General features: G+C 36.0%; 1 protein-coding gene across 8 annotated transcripts; it reads right to left on the bottom strand.

Moving 5' to 3' along the window:
* Nucleotides 1-280: 280 nt before the first annotated feature.
* yellow-d (L-dopachrome tautomerase yellow-d) lies at nt 281-25,424 on the bottom strand. 8 transcript variants are annotated; one of them, XM_067760799.1, is made up of 7 exons: nt 10,509-10,584; nt 9,696-9,840; nt 9,377-9,596; nt 9,120-9,292; nt 8,433-8,660; nt 554-1,075; nt 281-481 (listed from the first exon to the last, which is right to left on the bottom strand). In XM_067760799.1, exons 3-7 carry the CDS (start codon nt 9,582-9,584, stop codon nt 356-358), a joined length of 1,257 nt encoding a protein of 418 aa, XP_067616900.1. In that variant the 5' UTR covers nt 9,585-9,596; nt 9,696-9,840; nt 10,509-10,584; the 3' UTR covers nt 281-355. The 8 variants fall into 8 exon arrangements, with proteins under 8 accessions (XP_067616900.1, XP_067616899.1, XP_067616904.1 ...); XM_067760798.1 differs by lacking the exons at nt 9,696-9,840; nt 10,509-10,584 and adding an exon at nt 25,293-25,424; XM_067760803.1 differs by lacking the exons at nt 9,696-9,840; nt 10,509-10,584 and adding an exon at nt 13,291-13,326.
* Between the last annotated feature and the right edge of the window lie 88 nt (nt 25,425-25,512).

Raw genomic sequence — 25,512 nt, 5'->3', positions numbered from 1 at the left:
GTGTATAATAAATAAATAAATGGATATACTAAAATTCTGCTCCCTTTCATAGGCAAGCGACGGGATAGTTAATGGTTGAAAACACACGAGAAACCTTTTACTTACTTATATGATTGGCGCTTTACCGCTCAAACGTTTCTTTATTGGGCTAACCCTTAAGAAATTTTCCTCCAAAACTCCCGTTGTCGCCTTGTCTGATGTTGTCGATGCTTCTGCATCATGATAAGTGACAAACCTTGAAAACCTTGGAAAGAACTACAGCATGGCAACTATGATTCGATTATTCAGAGAAAAAATATATTTTATTGTAATAGTGCTTGATTAAATAAAGAGTATAGATGTAAAGGGTGTCTCTTTACGTAAATATAAGCCCTGAACTCAAATCTTGATGTGTACTGGGTGGGTGTTGTACATCATCAAGCACTCGACGCACAACGCGATAATTGATTTCACCATCACTCAAAGTTCCGGTTGCAACTTTCTACAACAAACGCAAAAAAAAAAAATTTATTGCATTACCAACATTAACAGCTTTTAAAATATAAATAAATACCTGATATCTATTTGACATCATCCACAATTCTTCCTTGCCCGAACTGCCTCTGAAAACCTTCATGCCGCTTACAAATTCTAAGAGATGCGGATCAGCTGACATTCTATTCTCGTGCTTCACATCGTATGGTTTCGTCGAACTCCATCTGGTCAATGTAATGGGATTGAAAGTAACGCAGTAGAGATTCTTGTAACTATCCATAGCTTGAGCAGCGCATTGACTACTACGCCTACCGACCAAACGAAATTGATCTTCCCTAACAGCAACGCCATTCAAAAAATTCGTACGATTATTTAGAACACTCAGTGGTACTGCATACTCGCTTAGACTGGCTAGTGGATGGAAGTACAGTTGACGACCATCAGTGGCCAAACCAAATATACCGTCCATCAGCGTAAAAGTGTCACCAGCTATTGTATGGGTACCGTGATCAGGATCGGGATACATAAATTTATTTTCAACACGCCATGCAGTATTCAGTTTTGAATCGTAAATAACCAGACCGTGATTATTGACATCAGCCTTGAATGATTTATTGACGGGAATATACAGAGTGGCAGAAAACAAAAGTTGAAAAGTTAACAGGTATGAATAATCTTGGTATGTGTGTATACATATGTGTTTGTGACTGCATAGGATAAGTACGTGTTATAAAAAAATACGGTATATATATGCATTGAAGTTTCAAGAAAGAGAATAAAGGGAAGAAGAGTAAATGTGAGAAAAATGAAATAGAAAAGAGGGGTAAGGACGAGCATGGACAGGAAATAAAAATATGTTAAAGAGAGAAGAATAAAAGAAAAAAGAAATAAAAGGATGAAAAATAAAGTAAGGTTAAGCGGAGTTAAATGTGTGCGCTTACAAGCATCCAGAATATACTGGACAAGCAGATCCGAAAGACGTTGTTCTGCACTAACTTTGGTCTATCTGCAAGAGTTTTAAAAAATGTTTTCCTCTTACTTTCCCTCCCCATCTCTCACCCTTTTCCTTTTACTTTTACTCACTCCTTCATCTGCCTTTCTCTTTCTCTGCGTATCTTTCCCCTATCCCTATTTTCCCTCACTTCTTTTCCTCACTTTCCACTTCTACTCCTATATCTCTATCTTCGTCTAACACTATCTCCTTCTCAGTCTCTTTCTCCTTCCTTTTTTTCTCTTCTCTCAAGTTCTTCTTATTCTTCTTAGTCTCTTGTTCCCAGTTCCAGTTATAGTCCCAGTCCAAGTCCAAGTCCAAGTATAAGTCCCAGCCCAAGTCCAAGTCCAAGTCCAAGTTCAAGAGCAAGACCAAGTCTTAATCTAAGTCCCAGTCCTAATACCGGTCCCAGTCCAAGTCGCAGTCCCAGTTTCAGTCCCGTTCCCAGTCCCAGTCAGTCCCTGGTCCATTTCACGAAAAAAAGTTTGGTAAATACTAATCCTGGCAAATCTTATACGGCTAATCCAATATACCAAATTTCAGGCAAATCGAACTGTGAATAAAATTTGTTCGAATAGATCTATCGAAAAGAAAGTATCGTTAATACTAATATACGCAAAGGGCTACCCGCATACCAAATTTCAGGCAAATCGAATCGTGAATAGAGTTTGTTCAAATATATCGGTCCATGGTCCACTTCCCGGAAAGGAAATTCACAGGAACCTTCTCCGTGAACCTGTGAAGCTACCCTCCAAATTTTAATAAAATCGGCGGAGTAGTAGTTTCGGAGTCAATAAGCTGCATACAAATTTACATCTTTCGTTACTTATGTAGAAGAGGAATATTTAATCTTCTTAGGCCCAAGCATTAGGATAAACAAACAAATATACCAAACAAATAGAACTTTTGTTTAAGAATTTTAACGAAATGTTTAACGAAGGTGTAAGGGATGTATGTATGCTTTCATAACCATCTATATTGCAGTGACGTGACAACATGCATGAATAGGGCTGACTACATTCACGACGGCGGTGAAGCCGCCACATCTGTCATATTATTTTTACACATGTTCTTATGAGCATCGTTATTTTCGGCGCGACAGAGCAGCACGACAATCAATCACGAAAGCCGTTGTAGCCAGATTAAACCTAATTCTATTTTTGGGAAGCGACAGTGAGTAGCGACAGTGAGTAAATAACAGATAATAAAAGCTAAAATCATTCTTTTGAACATTTTTTAAACAAGTCCAATTTTCACATCCATTCTGCAACAGATGTCGCAGTGTTGTGAATATCAATTGGCATGAACCAGAATAGAAGTAGGATTAATGAAGACAAACAAAAAACCGCTGTTATGGCTGAATGGTTATAGCAGCGGCGCCTAAACGTTGCCGATGAAGAAATTTAGCAGTTTCCGAAATGGATCTATACAACGAGCTTTGGCAGTTGTCTAAATTTTATTGTTAGGCCTTGAGCTCGATTCGAACCCGCGATCTCATGATTAATATCTTTTTCTACTGTTCCTGTAATTTATATTGGTGGCTACTGCTTTCAAAGTAATCTAAAAGCGAATGCTTGGCTACGGTTGTCGTCAAGCTTTGCTTTATTGTGGTTGTGGTCTGTAGACGCCGTGTTGAATGTGATCAGCCCTAATATTTTCATATGTACATATGGCTTTCAAGCTGATATGAAATGAAAACACATACATACATCCATACACACCTATAAATGTACTCACGAAGTTAAATAACAACATGTATGTATGTATATGTATATATGTATGCGACCCATAATTTGATGTGGTGAATGTCCCACTCAAAGCAAGTTTGCTCGTTCAGTTCAGCGATTTTTGCTTTTATCAAAGCAATGCTTTCCCTGCAAAAATCGTTGGACCATGTGATCCACGTGTTGATCCATGTGAAATATGAGTTGGTCCATTGCTGCATTACAGTGGAGTACAATGGTAAGTACTCCAGTGGACCACATGATCAAACGATTTTTGCAGGGTTATTGGACTGTAGGTACTCCATGGATTACTCTGATGTAACACGGAGCTGGAGTATATGGTCCAGTCCTAGGACATCGCAATGTTAATTGGACCATATGTTTTGTATAAATTGTGGTTAATTTTGGAGCACTCGGTTGGTCCATAGCGAGTACTCCATACATGCATGCATAGAGTATCCGTGATCTTTACAGGGTTTATGTGTTCAAATGTGTGTACATTGACAAGCAGAGGCAACACAGCAAAGAAATCAAAGCCACATTATTGGTGTGTATGTGTGTGTAACTCCTTTCCTGCATAACTTTTAATAATTTTGTTTTGCACAAGCACTGTCGTGATTGAAATCTATGTTCACTGAAAATTTCGTGACAATCGGTAAAGCCGTTCGGGAGTTTATACATAAGAAAGATTTGGGTCAACCTCTCTTCCAATTTGGAATGTACTCCTTTACATTTGTTCTTAAACAGTTATGAGACCTGACTTAGTAGCATTGATTTATGATTCTCCAAAACAACTTAATAGTTCACTTGACTATTGCAAACCACAAGTACTAGTTTATTGCCGGATAGTGCTGAAAGCAACAATAATGCTGGCATTGCTAATGTTAACATTAGACCCAGTCCCAGTAATGATAATTCTGATGCAGGTACCACAGGTACTAGTTCAATTCCGAATAAAGTTGTAAGCAACAATAATGCTGCCACCCTGCAAAAATCGTTGGATCATGTGGTCCACTGGAGTACTTACCATTATACTCCACTGTGATGCAGCAATGGACCAACTATGTTTCTACACGAGCACAATTGTAAGCCGATCATTGCTCGTTTTTAACGATTGTAATCACTACACGATGTTTATTGGACTGTGGGTACTCCATGGATTACTCTGATGTAATGCGGAGCTGGAGTATATGGTCCAGTCCTAGGACATCGCAATGTTAATTGGACCATATTTTTTGTATGAATTGTGGTTAATTTTGGAGTACTCGGTTGGTCCATAGCGAGTACTCCATACATGCATGCATGGAGTACTCGCGATTTTTGCAGGGCAATGCTAATGATAACATTAGACCCTCCCCTAATTATGGTAATAAAATTAATTCGCGCTTGCTGGCGCCACCTTTAGTTGTTGGGTCGGGCATTAATAGTGACTTAAGTGCTGTTTCTAAAAGGAAGTGGTTGCATATTTCGCCTTTCTCTGCCTCGGTCACATCCGATAAAATAAAACTTCATATTTTTCAACATACTGGCATTGATGTTAACTCCTTTGTTTATTTTCCGTTGGTGAAGATTGGCGTGGATCCCAATTCTCTGCGTTATATTAATTTTAAATTGGGTGTTGAGGAAAGTGTACTACCTAAGCTATTGGTGCCTGACTTATGGCCTTCAAACATTGCCGTGCGTCCTTTTAATTTTCGTTCAAAAAACGACGAGGTCCAACCGATGTCCAATGGCAATCGGTTGGGTCAGATGGTACAAGGAACCGTTTAAACATTTCTATACAAACCTCGACGCGGGATGTAGCTAATATTCATTCTTACAAGGATCTTAAAATTTATTTTCAAAACGTATCTGGCCTAAGAACCAAGTCTGACTCACTATATACGATGAATTCAAACTTGGATTTTGACATCTTTGTTATTGTCGATTCCTGGCTAAATGACACTTTTATGGATGGTGAATTTTTCTATGAAAATTTATTCTGCGTTTTTCGAAAAGATCGCGATGCATTAAAACTGGTCTGTCCAGAGGAGGAGGCGTTTTAATTGCGATTCGGCGAAAATATCGAGCGACTCTGGTGCCATTGCCGAATGCTGATTCTCTTTTAGATATGCTTTGCGTTTCTGTACATGGAGTTTCTCAACTTTTAATTTGTGTTTCTTATGTACCGCCTACTAGTAGCGATCTACTTTATAAAGAGCATGTTGATAATATTTTAGCCTTAGCATCTAGTCATGAAAATGTTTGCGTTTTTGGCGACTTCAACCTCAGTAATCTAGAATGGTCTACTTTTGATAATAGTCGGGGGCTTCTTCCTATGTCTTCAAATGCGTTTGCTGAAACCTATTTGATTGACGGCTTCTCAAGATGTGACCTTAGTCAGATTAACAGTTTTAATAACAGTCTTAATAGAATATTAGATCTCATATTTTTAAGTGATAATATGAATTTTTGCCTCCAGGAATGTCTAGACCCTTTGTCCAGTCCTGGTCCCCATCATGTACCGCTTGTTCTTCATTTGGAACTTTATGAGTTTAATTCTTACGTAGAAGATTCACTTTCCAAGTTTTGTTTTAAAAATTACGATGTTGATGCTGTTAATGCGGCAATTGAGTCTATTGATTGGGATTCGCTATTTGCTGAGGTTGAAGTTACCAGTTGTTTTAATATTTTTAAGAATAATTTAAATTGCATTTGTTGTGAACATATTCCGAGTATAAGAAAAAAGGTTTACAAAATTCCTTGGTTTACAAAAGAGTTGAAAAAACTGAAGAATTTGTGAAACAAGTTTTTCAAAAAATTTAAAAAATCTAAGTCTCCTACTTCCAAGGAATTGTATTTAAAATATTTGAAAGAATTTAAGTCATTGAGCAAATTTTTGAAGCGGAATTATATAAGTAAATTTGAAGACGATATTAAAGTGAATCCGAAGGCTTTTTGGCGTTATGTGAAGTCAAAGAGATCGTGTTCTAGTATTCCCTCTGCTGTATTTTACAAAGATACACAAGCGGATTCGGCTTTAGATGCTGCAAATCTTTTTGCAGATTTTTTCAGCACGAATTTCGAGGCTGACCCTGTCTTGAGTAGTGGTGGTTTTTTTAGTGCCTTGGATGCTAGTGGTTTTTCACTAAACTTTGGGGCTCTTGAACTCTCGTTAGATGATATTGAACTTGGGATTCGTCAAATCAAGATGTCGTCACAGACTGATGTCGATGGGTTGTCGTCTCACCTTTTTAAAAACTGCGCAGCTCTCGCCTACCCGATCTGGCTGCTTTTCAATAAATCCCTTGAGCAAGGCGTCTTCATTGATGCATGGAAAATCTCCTTTATCACGCCAGTTTTTAAATCTGGCAATAAAAGCGATATTTCCAATTATCGCCCTATTTCTAAAATTTCCACTGTCTCAAAACTTTTTGAATGCATAGTGAAAAATAAAATTCTTTTCTCCATTCATCCTCTCATCTCTGTTGATCAGCATGGATTCATGTCTGGGAGATCAACCACTTCTAATATAGAAGTTTTCTCCGAATACTGCATTGAAGCCTTTAGTAACCGCGCCCAAGTTGACACAATGTATACGGATTTTTCGAAAGCGTTTGATAAAGTTAACCATCGTATTTTGTTATCAAAGTTACAAAGTTTTGGTTTTCATTCAAATTTTTTAAATTGGATTAAATCGTATCTTTCTAATAGATCATGTGAAGTTGTAGTTGATGGGGTGTCCTCGTATTCTTTTATTGTCTCCTCTGGGGTTCCTCAGGGAAGTATATTGGGTCCGATTCTTTTTGTGAGGTTCATCAATGATATTACTACTTGTTTTAAATATTCAAAATTTCTCATGTATGCTGATGACATGAAGATTTTTAGCAAAATAACGTGTTCCTCTGACTCGACGAAACTTCAGAGTGATCTTGACAATGTTGTAGCTTGGTGTCAGAAAAATATGCTTCCCTTAAATATTAAAAAATGCTCCCATGTCTCCTATTCCAAGTCCCCTACTCCTATCCCTACGTCATATTTTATTGGTGGCTCACAACTAGACATTGTTTCTAAAATCACTGATCTTGGAGTGGTCTTTGATTCCAAGGTTACTTTTCATAGCCATCTTAACTATACCATAGCTAAGTCGTACTCTATGCTGGCTTTTGTCAGACGTTTCAGTTCAGATTTCTCCGATCCGTATACTTTAAAGACACTCTTTACTTCACTGGTACGCTCGAAACTAGAATATGCTGCTTTTATTTGGCGTCCGTATTATTCCTGTCATATTAGTCGATTGGAGAGAGTTCAGAAAATCTTTATTAAGTATGCTCTGCGACCCCTTCATTTTGAACTTCCGGTTCCCGCTTATGAGTTTAGATGTTTGCTTATCGGTCTTAAGACACTAAATTGTAGGAGAACCTTCTTATCTCTAACTTTCATTTTTAATTTGATATATGGGGTGGTGGACTGCCCCTTTTTACTTGAACGTATTTTCTTTGTTATTCCTAATATTTGTTTAAGGAATCATGCCACATTTTATGTGGGGCTGGCGAGGCATAATTATGCTGCCAATGCTCCTGTTGTCAGAGCTCTTAAAGAGTTTAATTTGCTTCCGAAATCTTCAGTTGTTGGATTTCTCCTTTTGTGAAAATAGGTTTAAAATGCTACTTAATGATCAGTTAAGTTAGTTGGTATTTGCCTACATTTGTAATTAGTCTGTAAGAAATGTAACAATTTCAAGATTAAATAAATAAATAGATTAAATAGATTAAATAGAAAACATGGGGGGCTATCTCCCAAAATGGTATAATGGACATTTAATACTGTTGTGAAGCCAATAGTCTTCTTTGCTTTCTTAAGAAGAACTATTTTCCCTAAATGGCCATACGATCAAACGGAGATATCCCAAATGGCTACTCCGTCAAACTCGATAAAATATGTTTATATACACATTTACTATAAAAAATATGTTTCATTTTCTTTTGCTGGTTTGCCGACAGGATGGGTAATTTATGTATTTTGGAAACATTTTTGGTCATCGCTTGTTAGACCAGCTCCGACGTTTTTGTTCTCGAAATGGCACTGAAAGTCACACAACATTCGGTTTCAACGTTTATCGAGGAATGACGAAAAATCGTTCCAATATACATCAGTTAACCATTACCAAGAGTGTCTGGAATATTGGAACCGTATTTTTTGACCACACCACGTAAATTTAGGTACAAGTTTGTTAATTGAAAACTCATGAAGTTCTTACTTACAATATAAACATGTAGACGTTGACAGCTACCTTTTGGCGGTGGATCTTGTACTACAACAATCGGTGTAATAAACAGCGAACCATCAGATAAATACAAATCGCTATCGAAACGATAACGTTGAATCAATGTATCTGTATTTAAATCGAAGACCAGTAACTGTGGGGGGCAGTGCTGGTAGCCGCCAATATTACCCGAATCAATAACAAACATCTGATTGCATGCTGTGATCTAAAAGGAAGTAGAGAAAATAAAAACGGTAATTATGCAACAAATAATTTAATAACACAGTACAAGAAAATCTTTAATTTTTTTTTGCCAATGGGGTAACCATTGCATTTATTAGAAAAGGAGCTTCCATAGATAATGTTTTCAAATTATGTCTTTGTCGTACATGTAAGTCACAGCTTGCTTTAGTTCGTGCAGCAAAACTACTTGTTCTTTTAGAGAACTACTATGGTTACCCCAAAACGAAATTGCTGTTGCATAGTGTAGTTGAAATCAATTAATCAAAATATGTGACCCGGCCTACGAAAAGGTGGCTTATGACTCAAAAAATAAATTGCGAGAAACAGCGGTTAAACATAAACAATGCATTTCTTCAATTTCTTAGTAGTTTTCCTTTTTTTTTTTTTTGAGTCATAAGCCACCTTTTCTTAGGCCGGGTCACATATTTATTATTCAACTTACCGCCACACGAAATGCTGAAGTAATTTTATCACAATCAGTGCCATGCGCATTATTCCATTCATAACTAGGATATGGTTGTAGAATGGGTCCATTAACGTCTCGTTGGTCGCTCACCAATGCCAGCGAGTATGGAATACCTGTTTGGAATCTGGGTATGGTAACGAAGACTCGTGCTTCATTTTGTGCAATTAAAGGAGAGTGTATAAATTATTTGTCTCGTTTTAATTTTTCATATTCCTTTTTTATTATTTACTTACATTTTCGATGTGGTGCAACATCAATGGGAACAGCATTGCCTGGCACTAAATTACCATTGGCCAACGCTAATCGGCGATCATTTTCTGTAGGAAAGCCAAAGACGAGTTGCCTCCATTGGTATACTGTTTCAAGATCACGTTGTTTCAAACTCATCAGAGCGTGGGGCATTAAAGCCAATAATAGTAGCATGAAAATGTTGGTTCTCATAGTGTTCTAATTCTGATGAAATTATTTAGTAAGTTTTTTATATGAAATATTTTTTTTAAATAAATTCGAAATAATTATTTTAATAAAATATAATGTATGGACTGGCCCTACCCACTTCAAATTCGCATTGCTTTAACGAAAAATTTGTTCATTATCAATATTTTTCTCGATTTAAACCCACGGTCCTTTTTTGTAAAAAATTGAAGCTCATATCCGTATAAATCTAAATACCAAACCTTGTGCCTATCCTATAAAACTTCAAAGAGTTTTCGAAATATTTGAAATTTTTTTAAAACTTTCAAATAAATAACCGATAAAAATGCAGGTTTATTAGCCCAACGAAGTGGCTTTTCTGAAGACATACAACTCTTTTTCACAACTAAAAATAAATACAGCTCATTCCTGAAATGGAAAGAATTTTGGCCAAAACTATTCTACAAATTAAGGAAAACCTTTAAAATAGTTGAAAGAAGTGGCTTAACGGGTAGTGGTTCGCTCCTAGTTACGAGTTACGGGTTCGCATAGCTGGACTAGAACTCAAAAACAATTATTACTTTGCCCTTTTTTTTTTTGATTTTGAATGGGACTCCTTATTCATATAATCTGCCCTCTTATACTTAACTTAACGTCCGCAAGATATTAATCTATTCTTGGAATTTTTTTATGCTGCTATGAGTTGTTTTTATTATCACATTTCTAGACACTTAATTCTGTTGTCTTTTCCTGCTAAGCAAAGTGAACTTAAATGACGTGTGAATATTTTTTTAACATCTATTTCTGAAACAGCGTAAAGCCAATTTTTGATTAAATGGGCCCTTGTGATGTTCTTGTATAAATTATAACTCTCACTCTATCACATTTTATATGTCAACATTGAAAATCAATCCTTTCCTATCCTAATAGTTTGTAAATCATTTATGTTACTCAGCCAATGAAAAAAGGTTTTTAGGCCAGCTAAAAAAAATAAAAATGCGCGTGTCTTTCCGATGCACCCCTTTTGAAGGTTATATAGAGTATGGTGGGTAATCCCTTGGGTATTATTATCTTGTATCTTATGTTATTCTCTTTTATCTTATCTTAACTTTTCCTTATCTTGTCTTATCTAATCTTATGTTATCTTATTCTATCTTAATTTATCTTATGTTACCTTATCTTATGCTTTCCTATCTTTTATTATTTTCGCTGATATTTTCGTCTCTTTTCTCATCTTATTTATTTTATTTTTATACTCAGCTGAGCAGAGCTCACAGAGTATATTCACTTTGTTCGCATAACGGTAATCGGTACCGGCATAAACTAATCGAGATAGATATAGGCTTCTATATATCAAAATGATCTGGGCAAAAAAGAAATTCATTTAGCCATGTCCGTCCGACCGTCCGACCGTAAACACGACAACTTGAGTAAATTTTGAGGTATCTTAATGAAATTTGGTATGTAAGTTCCTGGGCACTCATCCCAGATCGCTATTTAAAATGAACGTAATCGGACTATAACCACGCCCACTTTTTCGATATCGAAAATTTCGAAAAACCGAAAAAGTGCGATAATTCATTACGAAAGACGGATAAAGCGATGAAACTTGGTAGGTGGGTTGACTTTATGACGCAAAATAGAAAACTAGTAAAATTTTGGACAATGGGCGTGGCACCGCCCACTTTTAAAATAAGGTAATTTAAAAGTTTTGCAAGCTGTAATTTCGCAGTTGTTGAAGATACAACGCTGAAATTTGGCGGACGCGTTACTCCTATTACCATATGTGTGCTGAGTAAAAATTTGCGAAATCGGATGACGAACCCGCCCACTTAAAAAAAAATAAAAATTCAAAAGTCTAATTTTAACAAAAAATTCAATATCTTTACAGTATATAAGTAATTTATGTCAACATTCTACGCCAGTAATGATATGGTACAACAAAATACAAAAATGAAAGTAATTTTCAAAATGTCCATAAGTAGAAGAAAAATTCACCAATTCTTGTGAAAGTTGGTACGGGCATAGATTCTATGACGATAACTGTTTTCTGTGAAAATGGGCAAAATCGGTTGAAGTCACGCCCAGTTTTTGTACACAGTCGACCGCCTGTCATTCTTCTTGGCCGTTAACATAATAACTTGAGCAAAAATCGATATATCTTTACTAAATTTAGTTCGCGTACTTATCTGAACTCACTTTATCTTGGTATTAAAAATGGGCGCAATCCGATTATGACCACGCCCACTTTTTCGATATCGAAAATTTCGAAAAATGAAAAAATGCCATAATTCTATACCAAATACGAAAAAAGGGATGAAACATGGTGATTGGATTAGTTTTTTGATGCAAAATATAACTTTGGAAAAAACTTTGTAAAATGGGTTGTGACACCTACCATATTAAGTAGAAGAAAATGAAAAAGTTCTGCAGGGCGAAATCAAAAACCTTTGGAATCGTGGCAGGAATACATATATAAATAAATTAGCGGTACCCGACAGATTATGTTCTGGGTCACCCTGGTCCACATTTTGGTCGATATCTCGAAACCGCCTTCACATATACAACTAAGGGCCACTCCCTTTTCATTAATACCTTTAATTTAATATTCATATCGTACAAACGCATTCTAGAGTCACCCCTGATCTACCTTTATGTCGATATCTCGAAAAGACGTCTATCTACAGAACTATGGCCCACTCCCTTCTAAAATAATCTTTAATACCTTCCATGTGATACCCATGTCATACAAACACATTCCAGGGTTACCCTAGGTCAATTTTCCTACATGGTGATTTTCCCTTATTTTGTCTCCAAAGCTATCAGCTGAGTATGTAATGTTCGGTTGCACCCGAGCTTAGCTCTCCTTACTTGTTATTTTATCTTATCTTATCAAGCTTCACGAAAGCGTGTGCTCTTGTTTTTAGAAGCTTGAAAAGGGACACCGTTTCCGTGGTGCACTAATGACGTTGTAACCTATTTGAAATTTAAAAAAATTATACGACGCTTGTCTTTACTTTGTATTGCAATAGAAAAGTTTTAAAGTAGTGGTTACCCTGGAATTACTACCTAACCTTTTTCGTTGTGTATCCGCAACTTTCTCGGAGCGGCCTTGGATGAAACTTAGTACATAATGTATTTCATTCTAAAGTTTTCTGCATAGGTTTTGCCACTAAGACTGTCTTTGTGAGATTACCGCCTACTTGAAATTTCTTTAAAAACTTTACAATACACTGCCACTGTATCAAAATAAAGGTATTTTACTCGGTAGTTCAATTGGAACATTTGCCACCTGGGGTAGCCATCAAACCTTATTATAATTTCTGTATGTTTGTTTAATGGTGTGTTCAGTTTATACTTATATTTAAGAATTCACGAGCTTAACACCGGCTTATAATTTCTATTTCGGAAACGGATCAAACGATTTGGATGAAATATGGTACAGTTGTTTTCAGGGACTTGGGAAAGGACACTGGCTATATATCAATATCTCATAAGATTTTAGAGATATTAAACGAAATATGAGCCAGGTAGCCCTTAAATGTGTTCTATTAAAAGTAAAAGCTAGTTGCATATAGCACAACAAAAAATCAGGATTTTTTTCAAAATCATTGATGTTCTTAAACGAAATGCGCACACTTTTTTATTTTACTTGAGTTCTTAAAACACACGTATAACAGCAAGCCATGAGAAACTATTCTAATGGAAGAAATGAAAACATTTTAAAGCTTGCCTTCATTTGCCCTCGAGTTTTTGCGCCAAACTATTACTAGGCCGAAACTTGTCGAATAAGCCAATTTTAAACACTATTTAGTAAAATGTCAGGTTTTTTTAATCAGCAAAATGTGTTAAAGTAATTAACACAAAACCATCTAAGTAAGCAATTAAGACGATAAAACTTAATTATAATATGCCAAAATACAGAGGTAGTTCAAAAAGTGCCGTAGAAAATAAAAACTATTAACTTTTTAAATGTGTTTGCAACTGCCTCCAATATCTAAAGGTTAAAATACTTTTATACTTAGCGTGCTTTGTACACAGAGTATATTAACTTTGATTGGATAACGGTTGGTTTTACAGGTATAAAGGAATCGAGATAGATATAGACTTCCATATCTCAAAATCATCAGTGTCGAAAAAAAATTTGATTGAGCCATGTCCGTCCGTCCGTCCGACCGTAAACACGACAATTTGAGTAAATTTTTAGGTATCTTGATGAAATTTGGTATGTACGTTCCTGGGCACTCATCTCAGATTTAAATTTTTATTTAAAATGAACGATATTGGATTATAACCACGCCAAAAAAGTGCTAGAATGATTTTATGTGCTACAAAATGATCTACTTAAAAAAATTCGCAAAACTCTGAACAAAAAGTTCGAGTTGTGGTAAGCTTTTCTCGAAATTTTTCGAAAACGTTATTGAGATTGGTTAACATAGTTTCAGTTACAAAATTCACAGAAGTTCTTTCAAAAGTTGCCGAAAAAAAAGGCTTGACAAAATTTGATATAAATTACCACTGCTGTTTTCGTGCTCGCTAGTGTACAATAGAAGCCACCACTTTATTAACAGAATGTCTAAGATGCATCTTTGTTAACAAAACTTTAAAGTTACGAACTTCTTATTAGAACATTTCGATATGTTGCCGCTGGCATATATCAATGCATCCTCGTAAATTCACATACTCGTCAAACACCAGTAGGAACTATCCGTTACTATTTGTATATTAAGTAAAAAATAATAGGACATACCGTCTCTGAAATTTAAATATATATAAATGGAGGCTATTTTCCCATGTTAAGGGTTTTAGCTCAAATGTGTGAGGGGGTCTTGACCAAATGTCACTCGGTTTATGTATACCGACCTTTATTGTTTTGGTTCTTTAATTTTCAAAATCAGACACACTAGTGTCATGAAACCCAAAACATGTACCTGGGTATTTTAAAGTAAAGTAAATTTTTTTTGAGATTTTGCGATATCTCAACCCGTTTAAGAGATATAGGCTAAAATGTGGTTCACTGGTATTAGCTATCTTATAAAAAATAAAAAAATAAAAAGTATTGAGATATGAAATTCTCGTGTCAAAGATTTTGTGGTTAACTTTCTTTGAAACGGCTCGACCGATTCTCATGAAATTTTGTGAGTATATTTAGTAGGTTTGAGAATCGAATCTAATCCATGGTAAGGGTGGTGCACCCTTTAAAAGTAGCATTCAAAAATACGTAAAATCCTCTGGGATCGGGACTGGAACTGGGACTGGAAATAAGGGATGCAGAAGAATAAAAAAAACTAGAGACTAGAAAAACGAGGAAAGGAGAAAGAGACTGAGTAAGAGATAGAGCTGAGTTAGACAAAGATACAGAGATAGGGATAGATGGAGCGGGTGAGGGATAGGGAGCTAAAGAGAAAGGAAAGGATGGAAAAAAGGAGAGGGAGAAAGGAGTTAATAAAAGGATAGCTAAAAGAGGGAAGAGAAGGATGAGGGAGAGTAAGAGGTAAAAGCCTCTTAAAAGTTAAGCAGATAGACTAAAATGCCGGTATTTTATAAATTTATTTTATAATATTGCAAACACGTGTAATAAAAATACGTGAAAGTAAAATGTGTTTGAAGCAATCAGCCAGCCTTCGCTTGCATTGCTCACGATGAAGCTATTTTCATAAATTGGATATGATAAGAGAGATATAAATTATATACTATATGGCACAAAGTCATGTAAGTGGGGAATTTAGTTCTATTAAAAAAAAACAAAAAGCGTTATTAAGTCAATTTTCACTCACGACATCTGCCTGACAAATATTTGCTTTTGAGCAGGTCAGGTAATTTGTACATATGTATTAGAGCAGGTCAAATTTTTTTTCCATCAGGAGTATAGCAAAAACGTAATCTACAGAGGATTCTAAGAAAAATTGTTGAAGACCCCATAGCTGTAAGTCCGATTTCGAGTCCCCGACTTTTGCAAAATAGATATTTTGCCATATGAATGTAGGGTTTGGCCAAAAAATCTTCATAGCTTCTGATAAAATTATAGGAAAAATATCATAGTGGGCTTAATTTAAAGGTATTTTACGTATATTTCAGAGTCTGTAATAATATATATAGTGTTTTTAAATTTTAGTAGAGATATCAGGCTTAAATTATGAGAAATTAGACTAAAATGTACTTTTAACTACTATATTATCATTTTTAACAAATTTCTTATGGACATTTTTTGCTTTACAGCTTTTTGTATTTAAATTTAAAAGGATGAACGAAATCTTTCTACATCATCTGAATCCAATTTTTTCACATATACTTGAACGCGATATTATTGCATTTAGTTTATCAAGTGAATTAAATAATCTGAATTTACCGTCTAGAATTTATGTGCCAATGTATTTCAATGTAAAATACGATAATTCTGTTGTATACGGCAGTGTACTTTTATAAAAGTATATTCGTTGGACACGATATCTACCACGTAATTTACTTAATATTGTAGATGGTGTAATCCAAAACAATTCATATTACGCTCATTCAGAAACATTTTATTAACAATGTTATTTGATGATAGGAAAGCCATATGTGATGGAGCTATCAAAAACATTTTTTTTTTTCCAATAGAGAAAAAATACTTGGTCCAACTAAACTCAGAGTTTACAAAAAATATAATATCAATTTTAATGCTTCAGATTATACTGATATGATTGATCTGAATTAATTTACTATATGAGCCGGCATTCACAAGAAATATTCCATACGAACACTTGGTACAATTCTTAGATTATGATGAGCCAACACTAGATGATAATATTCCAATGCATATACAAGCAACAGAAAGATATGTGCAGTTTTTAACATCTGTTTCCTAACGTCTTATAGAAAAAAACATGAAGGTGCTATGGCTGTTACAGCAGAAAGTCGTGAAAAACAACCACGAATGGAGAGCAAAAAAGATTTAAAAAAGTAATAATATAACATTACTTTTATTTTGATAAAATGGTAAATTCTAAGTAAAAAAATTTTTTTTTAATAAATTACATTAAAATTATAAAACACAATTCTTGCTTTTCAGGTACTTGAAAATATAGGTTTTTTTGAAAATTGTTTTCTACTAAAATGAAATCGAAAAAAGGAAAACTGTCTGAATGAAAGTTGTTGGAAATATTCTGAACTTAGCTTAGAGCTGTAAAGAAAAACAAATGTTCCATAAGAAATTTGTTAAAAATGATAATATAATTGTTAAAAGTTCATTTTAGGCTAATTTATCATAATTCAAGACCAGGGCCGCAGAGCCGAGCCAGGCCCCTGTGACAATTCGCGTTTACGGGCCACCCTAAAAAATAAACTCAATCCAGTAAAAAAAATAACATAACATACATAAATTTTTAAATTCACATTGTCAGTTTTATTTCATATAAAATAAGATTTACTTAAGCACTTACATAAATGAAATGTTAGATTTCATTGTTTGATTTGCTTACATTAACTTTTTCTAAATATGTACATTTTAAGAGCTTGAATCAGCCAAGTAAAACCTTCCGTGCTTTTTGGTCTGCGAATATGGATATTACCGATTCAAAACTAATGCTGGGAGCAAGGCTGGACTCCAACGCCAATGTTCCAAGGCTTGTCAAGCGATTTTGTCGCATAGTAGAACATACAATTTTTTCACGCGAGACAAAAGCCCAAAAGAACGCTCCCCTTCAGCCACACTGACTGGAAGTGTGCAAAATATTTAAAGTTTATCTAACTTAAAATCACATTTTATTTCGACTATGACTATGCCCGATACTATTTGATTAGATGCTTATGATTTTAGTTTAGTGATTTTCAATGTTAAATCAATTTTTTGTAGCAAAAAATATGTATGTATCTATGAAATCCTAGCTAGAGTACTGTCAATACTGCTTTGCCTTGCCAGGCCCCCAAAAACTTTCCGGGCCCCAGGGCAATTGCCCTGGCTGCCCCCACCCCTCTCCGCGGCCCCGTTCAAGCCTGATATCTCTACTAAAATTCAAAAACACTATAGATATTAATATAGATTCTTAAATGTACGTAAAATACCTTTAAAGTAATCCCAATATGAAGATTTTTTGGCCAAACCCTACATTCATATGGCAAAATATCTATTTTACAAAAGTCGGGGACCCGAAATCGGACTTACGGCTATGGTGTCTTCAACAATTTTGCTTAGAATCATATGTAGATTACGTTTTTGCTATACTCCTGATGAAAAAAAAATCCATCCATACAATTCGCCCCGCTCTAATATGTATTGTAACGAATTTACTTGCAAATCCTTTTATTCGCAACCTTCTACTAACGTTATTATAGCTAAACTGTTGAATAAATAACTCCAATATTTAATAATGCAAAATGGCCTTTATTAAAGTACTTCACAATAACACTTATACTTCGCTTACTGATAGCTTGCTTAACTCAAACTGATTTGTGATGCCTCAGCCTGTGCCGCTTTTATACTCTTCGGTTTCCTCGTTCACCCATTTGTCCTAAGGTCTGGTAATTTCGTGAACCTGATGCTTGTTTACCCGCTATATTCATGTATATTTGCAATTTGTATCAATATGCGTGTGTATATGTGAGCGGCTGATGATGACATGCGCTTGTGAGTATCTCTCTCTGTTGTCCCGCACGTATGTGGGCAGACATAACGATTAATGCGGCAGTTACCCACGAACGTACGTAGAAAAAACATGTCAGCTGACACTACCTATCTTATGAGTGTGCAATGTAAACGAAAACTCACCGACGTGCAACGCCCGTACGTACGTAGCCCGGAACGTAGAAATCAAAACAATTTTGATTTTTTCCGTAAGAACGTGTCAGCTGATCGCTCTCTCACTAGACAGAGTTGCCTAGTAAACTTTTGTGCGCTAATTTTTGACCGTTTGCAATTTTATGCAAAAACGCCTAATTAAAGTTTGAAAAATTGTGGAAATAATTCGAAATAATTATGTAAAAGTGCTGATTATAAATATTTAATCTATTTATACTTATTTAATATGTATTCCGGCCTTTTACAATATCAAAAATTAAATTGGAAAAAGTTGATGTTTCCATATGCATACATGCAAAATGGTCAATGGCAACAGTGCTTATCTGTAAACAATACACACACAAATATGTTATGTACATGTACACAGACGCACACATTGATTTCTACGGGCTTGAGAGTTCGGTCAAACGTGCTTCGTACGACAAACGTCCTTACGTACGGCACACGTCGGTGGGTAACTGCCGCATAACCTGTTTACGTACATACAAGTGTAGCAGCTTGCTTTATTGTTGTTGTGGCCTTATTTACTTAGTATCAGATTAGTGATGGGGGTATCACTTAGTGTCACTAATATTCGTCACACTGCCCTCCACCTAAGTCTGATCGTCCCGATCAGACAAATCTCTCGATCTAACTGCTGCTAGCCTCTCCAAATGAACCACCCTTCTATTTCGTGGTTTCCCAATGGTTTGTATGCGGTATATGACATCACTGATCCTCTTCGCAACTCTGTACGAGCCGTCCCAACTGCACCGAAAATTGGATGGAACACCTTTCCGCCGGTGAGGGTTGTATAGCAGTAACAAATCTCCCTCCAAGAAACATTCCGAATTAAAGTTCTAGTCGTGTCAGTGTTTCATCTTACTACTCATTACCCTGGGCCGTTCCCTCACACTCTGTTCTTTGGCCAATGAAGAACTATTTCGCAGAGCTTGATCTTGACGGCTTGACTTTGTATAATCAGTATCGTCTTGACGTTTCACAACAGTAGTGCGCGCTGGCTTGAAACTACCCCTGCATTCTTTCTGGAAAATTCGTTCCTTCGTTTTAGTGTGTATATTTGTTTTTGTCAATGCCAGTGTTTCTCTCGCAGCTACTTTTGATTTTGCTTTATTTGGCCCATTCGATCCATCAACCTTTGCCTTTGACTTTCGTGGTCTTTGTCGAGTCTTCTCCACCAGTACTCGATTACTACTGAACCCTTTCGCCAAACTGAAGTTAAGTGGTATATCCTGGTTCTTATAATGCATAATCCTTCTCTGCATGTCGATCTTGATGTCATGGTCAACTAAGAAGTCCACTCCCAATATGACTTCATCAATAATCTCCGCTACAACGAATTTGTGTAGAACCATGACCTACCCAATTAGGTCTTCACATACCCTTCTCCCTGGACTTGGTTACACTCGCCAGTAATCGTACGCAATCTTGCTCCAGGTAATGGCTTTACTCTCCTGTTGACCAAATCGGATCGGATTAAAGAATGAGATGCGCCCGTGTCTACAGTCAGTACACGCTCCTTGCCGTCCACATTTCCTTTGACGGTAAGACTGCTCGATTTCCTTCCAGTTTGCGAGATAGGTATCACACGAAATTCAATAGCTGGGGCAAGTTCTCGATCTTTACATTTGACTCGCTCTTGCTTATCTTCTCCAGCTTTGCGTTTACGACCAGCCAAGTTGGAACTACCATGACCGGTGCTGCAATGACGTGCAATGTGACTTGGTTTACCGCACTTGAAACACTTCATAATTCCGGCATTTTTTTGTTGTACTCACTTCAGTGCTTCCAAAATTGTGCCTTCCCAATTTGGCCTTTCCACTTCCACGCAATGAGCTTTGTATGCGGGCTTACTCAAAAGTGACGCTGTTTCCTGGGTCAGTGCATCGGATACCGTATCAGCAAATGTTGGCTTTGGGTTCGCATATGCAGCTCGTTTCGTTTCGGCATCCCGTATTCCATTTATAAAGCTCTGAATTTTAACCCTCTCGGTGTATTCCACGGGTGCGTCTGCATTTGCGAGATGAACCAATCTTTCAACATAAGACGCAAACTCCTGCAAAGTCTCATTCGCCTTTTGGTAACGATTTTGCAACTCAGTTTGATATATCTGCTTCCTATGCTCGCTTCCGCAACGTCTCTCTAGAGCGCTCATCAATGTTTCATATTTGTTCCGCTCGTACTCTGGAATTGTTTGTAAGATTTCAGCTGCAGGTCCTTTCAATGCCACGAACAGTGTAGCAACTTTATCTTCAGCATCCCAGTTGTTCACTGCTGACGTATTCTCAAATTGAAGCTTGAATACCTCGAAAGGAACAGAGCCGTCAAAAGATGGAGTTTTTACCTTCGGATTGCTCGCTGGAACAGCTGGGCGATTTAGTTGTAGCTGTTGAATAAGACCTTTTAACGCTTCTATCTCGGCATCAATTTTGTCCTCGAGTTGTATAATTCTTGCATCCTGCTCTTCCAGTTTCGCAAAGAGCTGCGATGGTACTTGTTCCGAAATTTTTGTCGACATTCCAGATATACGTGTCTCTTGCGCTACCAGTTGAGCTGACATATATGTCTTCTGTTCATCCAATTGGGATGACATTTGTGACGCCATTTCTGAAATGCGTGCCACTGTCTGCAGTGTTTCGTTTTTTTCTTCCATTTTTGTTGTTGTTTTGTCGCTATCATAATGAAAGACATACTCCTCAGCATTGATTCCTTCAAATACCATAGCTACACTAATTCGTCTTTGTAGCTGGGATTTATCGCCAAAAGAAGCCAACCCACGGACTTCCAACTCCTCCTTCAGTTGCTGGATCGTCAATTCACTCAACTTTCCCATGTCCAAGTTATATTCGAAGTCTTCGGAATTTATTCAACAATCCCACTTCTGACACCAATTGTAACGAATTTACTTGCAAATCCTCTTATTCGCAACCTTCTACTAACGTTCGTATCGCTAAACTGTTGAATAAATATCTCCAATATTTAATAATGCAAAATGACCTTTATTAAAGTACTTCACAATAACACTTATGCTTCGCTTACTTATAGCTTGCTTAACTCAAACTGATTTGTGATGCCTCAGCGTGTGCCACTTTTATACTCTTCGGTTTCCTCGTTCACCCATTTCTCCTAAGGTCTAGTAATTTCGTGAACCTGATGCTTATTTACCCGCTATATACACGTATATTTGCAATTTGTATCCATATGCGTGTGTATATGTGAGCGGCTGATGATGACATGCGCTTGTGAGTATCTCTCTCTGTTGTCCCGCAAGTATGTAATATTCGTCAAAGTATGTATATGTATATGCGGTATGCGTTTATACATCAACATTAACTACTTCCCTACAAAATAAAAATATTGAGCGTTAACTCAAATTTTCATTGAAAAAAAGAGACAATTGCTCAGCTTATTATCTCTTAATCTAGTACATAAACCTATGTACTTAAAATGTGGGGACAATCACGTTTCCTTTTAAATTATAAAAATATCACTTTCATAGAATATATATTGTAACGAATTTAATGCGATTCCACTTATTTCCAATCTTCTGCTAACGTTCGAATCACTGAACTGTTGAATAAATAACTCCACTATTCAATAATGCAAAATGGCCTTTAAAGTACTTCCAAAATAACACTACTATTGCTCGCCAGATAGCGTCTTAAATCAAACAGATTGTCGCGCCTCTACCTTATACTTTATGATTTCCCGTTCGCATCTTCTAGGCGCTTCCATTTCCAGAATCTACTAGTTGGTTATCTGCTATAAATTTCTCAGCTATAACTGCAGATGCACAATTTTTATAGCTTCTCTCACAGCTCATGCGCGTGTGTTTGTGAGTAATACATGCACAATTACCCTGCAAAAATTGTTGGATCATGTGGTCCACTGGAGCACTTACCAGTATACTCCACTGTAATGCAGCAATGGACCAACTCATGTTTCTACACGAACATATTGTAAGCAGATCATTGCTAGTTTTTAACGATTGTAATCACTACACGATGTTTATTGGACTGTGGGTACTCCATGGATTACTCTGATGTAATGCGGAGCTGGATAATATGGTCCAGTCCTAGGACATCGCAAATAGCGAGTACTCCATACATGCATGGATGGAGTACTCGCGATTTTTGAAGGGTATTGCATACTTTCAGGAATATCTCAGATATATCCCTGCAAAAATCGTTGTATCATCCCTGCAAAAATCGCGAGTACTCCATGCATGCATGTATGGAATACTCGCTATGGACCAACCGAGTGCTCCAAAATTACCCACAATTCACACAAAAAATATGGTCTAATTAACATTGCGATGTCCTAGGACTGGACCATATACTCCAGCTCCGCATTACATCAGAGTACTCCATGGAGCACCCACAGTCCAAAAAACATCGTGTAGTTATTACAATCGTTAAAAGCGAGCAATGATCGGCTTACAATATGTTCGTGTAGAAACATGAAATGGTCCATTGCTGCATTACAGTGGAGTATAATGGTAAGTACTTCAGTGGACCACATGATCCAACGATTTTTGCAGGGATGTGGTCCACTGGAGTACTTACCATTATACTACAGTGTAATGCAGCAATGAACCAACTCATGTTTCTACACGAACATATTGTGAGCCGATCATTGCTCGTTTTTAACGATTGTAATTACTACACGATGTTTCTTGGACTGCGGGTACTCCATGGATTACTCTGATGTAATGCGGAACTGCAGTATATGGTCCCGTCCTAGGACATCGCAATGTTAATTGGGCCATATTTTTTGTATGAATTGTGGTTAATTTTGGAGCACTCGGGTGGTCCATAGCGAGTACTCCATACATGCATGCATGGAGTACTCGCGATTTTTGCAGGGATGCATGTTGTTGTGCGTTGCTTCTCCGCTGCGTGTACGTACATATGTGTAGACATAGTGATTAATTTGGTTATGTGCATACAAGTCACTGCTTAGCATCGGTTTAGAGATGACAGTACCCCTTAGTGTTGCTAATATTCGTAACAATATTTACACTAACGGTAAAAAAACCGACGAATATTTTTCACTTTTAACACCGTTTCTAAGATCACTACAGGTACGTAACGATATTTTTAGTCCCAGTGGTTAACATTGATGATTTTTAACTCGTTGGTTTATATTTTATGACGAGAAAGTTGGAAAGTCTCTAACTATGTTCGTAAAAGTAACTTTATTTCATAAAAGTAATAGTTTTATCCTTGAAGATCTAACACAATCAATATAAAAGATTAACTAACTAGTGAGACTATGGACGAAATACAAGGAGTCGGTGAATTTATCTCGGATTATCACGAAAGGACACTGAACACGATCATAGGAATATCGTCAAGACATTTAAAACTACTCTAGAGACTTCCGCAGAGTTGGAGAATAGTATAAACATGAAAATAAAAATTTCATTGGTCGTCACTTGAGGAAAAATAGTTGGTCCCTTGCTAGAAAAAAACCAGCTTCTTACCATAAAAATCGTTACCCCATGACCGTAGAAATTATGCAACAGGAAAAAAATGTTCGTCGGTTTTTTTACTGTAAGTGTATATATTTACGTTCATATAATATTGCTTTTTAATCAAGGTTTCGCAAGAAATTATTGTTGAACGGAAGCGCTATGTTTATAGCTAAATTTTGCAAAGATTTGATTAGATGTATGAACTAGTGATTACAATTAGCCATTTTTTTACTGCAGGGATATTCCAGACTCGAAAGGTCAATCGCGGCATTCTCCAGAATTTAGCGTTTTTGGCGGTGTTTATACACAAGAACTCGATCTCAGCAACAAAGTGAGTTTTGCAACGCAAAAGACTTACGAGGCAAGGAATTGGATACCGAGTTGCCAGCTCGCCTAGCAATAGATAGAAACGAAATTTGTTGCCGTTAAATTTTCCCTTAAATAGTGCAACACACATATATAGCAGCGAATAGAAAAATAGAAGTGACAAGTTTTTTTCAAATTTCGTAATTATAACTTTTTTATGATCAATATTTCAAGAAAAAACTTTTATGAACTTTGTACCTGAAACCATGCAAGCCAAACTCAAAAATGTTTCCTAAAAATTCGAAAAAAAACGAGACAATTTTAGGAAAATTTTAAACATGTAATTTTGAAATTTTTTAATATTTTCAAATATTCAGTCTTGTAGACTAACAAGTTTTCGTCTAAAATAGTACAAATATTAAGTCTCTCGAAATTCGGATTGATTTTTGAAAATTTATTTTTCGTAGGGTGTTTCAAATTTTTATCGTACTTTTTAAAAAGAGAAAATCTAAAGCAACCTTTAAAAAAAATTTTCAAAAATCAATTCGATTTTTCAGAGATCTGTAAATTGTATTTTACTGGTCTAAAGTTAATTGTGCTACAGGACTGCCTACTCAAAAAAATGAAGAAAACTAAATAAAAAGTTCGAAATTTTCTTATAATTTTCGAATTTCTTCGAAAATATTTTTGAGATGGGTTTGCAAAGATACCGTTACATAATTCACGGAAGTTTTTTCTTAAATTATCAAAAATAAAGAAGAATTTATTTGACGAAATTTGATGAAAATTGCGTGCTGCTATGGTGGGATGGTAGCATGCTCCGCCTATAACTTCGAAGGTCTTTGGTTCAAGTCCGTGACAAAGTTACGTGAAAATTTAGAAACTACATAATTTTTCACTTCATATAAAAATTGTGTACTTTAAGTTATATATAACTATAGACAGTTTCAATTTTCGAAATTACAGCATCGATGGTGTAAAATCATTTTGTCTTTGTACTTAGTAAAATTTACTGATCACACTGTATATATCACATTACTGTGATTTTTGACAAATATACCAGTAAAATTTCAGGATCAGGGTTTTCCTTCGAAATTAAAAATTAAAAAAAAATTGTTTGCCTTCAAATTATTCTTTTAATAAAACTCTATATTTTTTCATTAACGCTTCCACATACTTTCTTATTAAAATCTGTTCTGAAAAAAAAATTGTTTGACTTCTGATTCAATCCGCACTTTCGATTTTTTACACAATAATTATTTTTATAGCAACAGTAAAGTTGTTTTCATCTGCGTTTACAACGTGAAACTATCTTTATACATTCATTCTCTCAATATCGATACGTGATTTCGAATCTTCTTTCGTTTAGCAGCGGCGATGATGTGAGACGCTTAGCA

This window comes from Eurosta solidaginis, chromosome 1, assembly GCF_040869045.1.
Source record: "Eurosta solidaginis isolate ZX-2024a chromosome 1, ASM4086904v1, whole genome shotgun sequence".
In the NCBI taxonomy this organism is placed as follows: Eukaryota; Metazoa; Arthropoda; class Insecta; order Diptera; family Tephritidae; genus Eurosta; species Eurosta solidaginis.
This window is presented reverse-complemented; position numbering and strand designations above follow the sequence as displayed.

Coding starts and splice junctions, on each gene's coding strand:
- yellow-d (XM_067760798.1), bottom strand. CDS start 9,584: ATGAGAACCAACATTTTCATGCTACTATTATTGGCTTTAATGCCCCAC. Junction 8,661..9,119: donor CTTCAGCATTTCGTGTGGCG/GTAAGTTGAATA, acceptor ACTTCCTTTTAG/ATCACAGCATGCAATCAGAT. Junction 1,076..8,432: donor AACGTCTACATGTTTATATT/GTAAGTAAGAAC, acceptor AAATCATTCAAG/GCTGATGTCAATAATCACGG.